This window comes from Oryza brachyantha, chromosome 10, assembly GCF_000231095.2.
Source record: "Oryza brachyantha chromosome 10, ObraRS2, whole genome shotgun sequence".
Taxonomy (NCBI): domain Eukaryota; kingdom Viridiplantae; phylum Streptophyta; class Magnoliopsida; order Poales; family Poaceae; genus Oryza; species Oryza brachyantha.
In genome coordinates this window covers 13,187,827-13,192,271 of record NC_023172.2, presented here as the reverse complement: position 1 = coordinate 13,192,271, position 4,445 = coordinate 13,187,827, and the positions used below count along the sequence as shown (strand labels likewise).

Sequence of the window (4,445 nt, the reverse complement as noted above, 5' to 3'; positions counted from 1 at the left end):
TTAATAATATAGATATATAAATTTTATCTATAAATTACTTTTGATGATTGATTCATACCCATTTAAACTATCTATCAGCCGCAGCTTAAAATCAAGGTTACATATTCACAAAGAGTTTGAGTCCAAGTTGAAACCTTTCAGATGCCATGTATGAGAATTCTCAAGAAAACAGGGGTCTTTATACAAAACGAAATCCAAGGCGATGGAAAAATTCAGAGCCGGCAGTAGACCAAGCCGACGCAACCTACTGGGGTGTGGCCCCCACACGCCATGGGCCAACGACCTATCTCTTGGCTCCCCCCATAACCTCTGCCTGCCAAAGCTCCAACCTTTCCTCCTCCTCCTCCTCCTCCCGCGGACCAAACCCCGACGACGGCGAGGAGGCCAAGAACGCCAATCCACACAAGCTCGCGGCTTGCGCGCGAGAGGGGAGCGAGAAAACTCGCGCGAGATTTTCTCCTCTCCTCTCCGTTTCTTGTTTGGATTGGTCCACGGTTCTTGGGGGGACCGGGCGGCCGCCATTGATCTGGTTCTGGTGTGTGGGTGCGGGGGACAGGGGGGACGTTTCTTGATCTGATGATGGCGAGCACGACGTCCGCGACGGCCGCCGCGGGCGCGTTCGCCGCCGCGAAGACGCGGGCGGGGTCGGCGGCGACGGCGGGCGCGTGCCAGAGGGTGGCCGCCGGCGGGCGGAGGCGGTCCGGCGTGGTGCGGTGCGACGCCGGCGTGGAGGCCCAGGCGCAGGCGGTGGCCAAGGCGGCCAGCGTCGCCGCGCTCGAGCAGTTCAAGATCTCCGCCGACCGTGAGTCTCCTCCGTCCTTAGCCCCTCCTCCCTCCCTACCTCACCGCGTCGAACTCGCCCGCCGTCGATGCTCGAGCTGTTGAAATTCTTTGCGTTTTTCTTGTTTTTTGAAGGTTTTTGTTACCATTAGATTAGATGGTACCCCGTATTAGTTTTGGTGTGGAGCATGCCCATTAGTCAATAGGTGGGTGGGTGCATGAAGAAAAATAAGAAAAAGATTGGTGAAGTTGCATTGTTCATTTGTTCTCACCTAGTTTTGCTTTGAACACTTGTAGTATTTCTGCCGGCTTTCTTCTGGTGATTTGTGTTTACAGCCTATAAAATCACCTGGTTAACGAATTTGAGAGAGTAAGAGAAGATGCAACCTGTGAGCTAGGTGTCTATTTGGTACTAGAGCGAATTAGCATTGGAGATGAGAAACTTACACGCTAACCAAAAGGAAGGATTATTTTTTGTTGTTCTCCATTGAGTTGCCGGGAGATAGCACATGGCAACTTGCTTTTGTGGGTTAGTTGTAGACCTGTAATAAGCCAAATAACTTTTTATTTATGTCAAGGAGTTTTTCCTCATAAGTAGCCAAATAATAGTAGTTCAACAGAATGGTTACTATTATTGCAAGATGCCAAATTTTCAAATACATATAGATGAAAAGAACGCTTGGTAGTCTTTTCTTGCTTTTGGTATCATAAATTTGTCATGTACTATCCTATTTTGACCCTTTTTTTGGTTGAGGTTGTAATCCTGTCTAATTACTAAAAAATAGATATTTCAGATTTGCATTTATTACAGCTATTGATTGAGAAAGTTTTTGCGGTGACATACAATCAATTCTAGTTTCATCTTTTCAGTACAAAATGTTGTGTGTTTTTACAGTGTTTGATAAATTCTTGTTTCACTACCAGGGTACATGAAAGAAAGAAGTAGCATAGCCGTAATAGGCCTCAGTGTACACACAGCACCAGTGGAAATGCGTGAGAAACTTGCTGTTGCAGAGGAACTATGGCCCCGTGCTATCTCAGAACTCACCAGTCTGAATCATATTGAAGAGGCCGCTGTTCTTAGTACCTGCAATAGAATGGAAATTTATGTGGTAGCTTTATCGTGGAACCGTGGGATTAGAGAAGTCGTAGACTGGATGTCAAAGGTAAGGATTGTTTGATCAAATGCTCATTTTTTTTCTGTACATAGTCTTTTTGCTCTTCTTTTCCGTTTTTGTTACTGAAGAACGCAGTTTGTCTTAGAGGTTCTAATTCCTATTCTGTTTTATGTTTTAACAGAAAAGTGGAATCCCTGCTTCTGAGCTCAGGGAGCATCTCTTCATGTTGCGTGACAGTGATGCCACACGTCATCTGTTTGAGGTATCAGCCGGGCTTGACTCTTTGGTTCTTGGAGAAGGGCAAATCCTTGCTCAAGTTAAACAAGTTGTCAGAAGTGGGCAAAACAGTGGAGGCTTGGGAAAGAACATCGATAGGATGTTCAAGGATGCAATCACGGCTGGAAAGCGTGTCCGCTGTGAAACTAACATATCATCTGGTGCTGTATCTGTCAGTTCAGCTGCAGTTGAATTGGCCCTGATGAAGCTTCCAAAGTCTGAGTGCCTATCAGCTAGGATGCTGTTGATTGGTGCCGGCAAGATGGGCAAGCTAGTGATTAAACATTTGATTGCCAAGGGATGCAAGAAAGTTGTTGTGGTGAACCGTTCAGTGGAAAGGGTGGATGCCATTCGTGAAGAGATGAAAGACATCGAGATTGTGTACAGGCCTCTGACTGAGATGTATGAAGCTGCTGCCGAAGCTGATGTTGTGTTCACAAGCACAGCATCTGAAACCCCATTGTTCACAAAGGAACACGCAGAGGTGCTTCCCCCAATCTCTGATGCTATGGGTGGTGTGCGGCTTTTTGTCGACATATCTGTCCCCAGAAACGTCAGCGCCTGCGTGTCTGAAGTTGGCCACGCGCGAGTTTACAACGTCGATGACTTGAAAGAGGTGGTGGAGGCCAACAAGGAGGACCGGCTCAGGAAAGCAATGGAGGCCCAGGCAATCATCACCCAAGAACTGAAGCGGTTCGAGGCATGGAGGGACTCGCTGGAGACTGTCCCAACTATCAAGAAGCTGAGATCCTACGCCGACAGGATCAGGGCTTCAGAGCTCGAGAAGTGCCTTCAGAAGATCGGAGAAGACGCCCTCACCAAGAAGATGAGAAGATCCATCGAGGAGCTCAGCACCGGCATCGTGAACAAGCTCCTGCACGGCCCATTGCAGCACCTGAGATGCGACGGCAGCGACAGCCGCACCCTCGACGAGACGCTGGAGAACATGCACGCTCTCAACCGGATGTTCAGCCTCGACACCGAGAAGGCGATCATCGAGCAGAAGATCAAAGCCAAGGTGGAGAAATCCCAGAACTGAGATCAAGAAACAATTTTTTTTCAGCCCCTTGTATCTATGTATACTACCTACCAAATCTGTCCAGACAATTCTGATTCCAATTTTTCTTTTTCTCCACTTGATGATCCTTTTGCTTACTGAGTGAGCCATCGCTGAGTTGGGTCAAATTGTGTCGTGAATTGGCGCCATGGCAGCTGCTAAACCTGTTGAGAGATAACTAGGAAAAAAGGCAACCTTGTCTGTATATTACTGCAGCTACTGTGGCAAGGGCTCCATTTTGAAGTTATATATACACGCTGTTGGTGAAATAAAACAGAAGTTCATCAATGTGTCAGTTGATGTCTTTGGTGCTACTGCTGCTCCTGTTTTATGTGAGTATATGTGGATCGCTACTTTGTGAGCTTATAGCAGTTTTGTACGGTTATGTCAGATTATGTATTTATTTATCCAAAACTGCTGATTATTAACACTTCACTGCCTATTCATCTGTTTTGTCGATGTCGAATGGTTGATTGTCTGCAGAGTCATGAGTGCATTTGCAACTTTGATTTGTGTCCCTCGTGCTCCTTTGAGTCATTGATTGGCTTCTTCAAATTAAAAAAAAAAAAACAAAACCACAAACTATAAGGATCTAACTGTTTCGCTTATCGGATGAAAAAAAACGAAATAATGTATTAGCAACTGAAAATGATCTGTGGTTAAACTTTTATGTATTAAAATAAATAACGATAAAACCACGAAAGCAACTCTGAAATTAATGTTAAAAATTCAAATTTTAGCTTATAAATAGAAGCAAAATTGTTTTTTCATAGGTTGTGCACAGACCACACAATGGAGCCTGTTTTTGTTCAACATCGTGATTGCTTAGGTGTTTCATGAAAAAAGACAAATGACATATTTATAAAACAAAAAATAATTCGTGAATAAAAAATTTATATATGTATTCTTAGCGATATAAAAGCTAAGGCTAAAAATAAACTTAAACGAAAATCTCAAAATCAATTCTAAATTTAAGATTAAAAATTCGAATTTTGACTTATAAGTACGAGCGAAAAAACAGTGGCGCAAAATTTGGAAGCTTCAGAGCTCAAACACGGCGAGTATGCCTGGGAGCATGGGACACCGGCAATGGCCACCGACGCATGGAGGCGGCGCCGCCGCCGTGGGCTCGAAAGGTGTACACCCAGCTACGCCAACCCGGGCCGGCCTAAACCTCTATGGTTCTATTCATGGCCCCGGCTCAGGCGTGAATC

General features: G+C 45.3%; 1 protein-coding gene across 1 annotated transcript; it reads left to right on the top strand.

The window, feature by feature from the left end:
* Positions 1-302: 302 nt before the first annotated feature.
* LOC102708094 (glutamyl-tRNA reductase, chloroplastic) lies at positions 303-3,526 on the top strand. The gene is made up of 3 exons (XM_006662425.3): positions 303-802; positions 1,705-1,946; positions 2,080-3,526. The coding sequence occupies exons 1-3, from the start codon at positions 577-579 to the stop codon at positions 3,211-3,213; spliced, it is 1,602 nt and encodes a 533-aa protein (XP_006662488.3). The 5' UTR covers positions 303-576; the 3' UTR covers positions 3,214-3,526.
* The last annotated feature ends 919 nt before the right edge of the window (positions 3,527-4,445 follow it).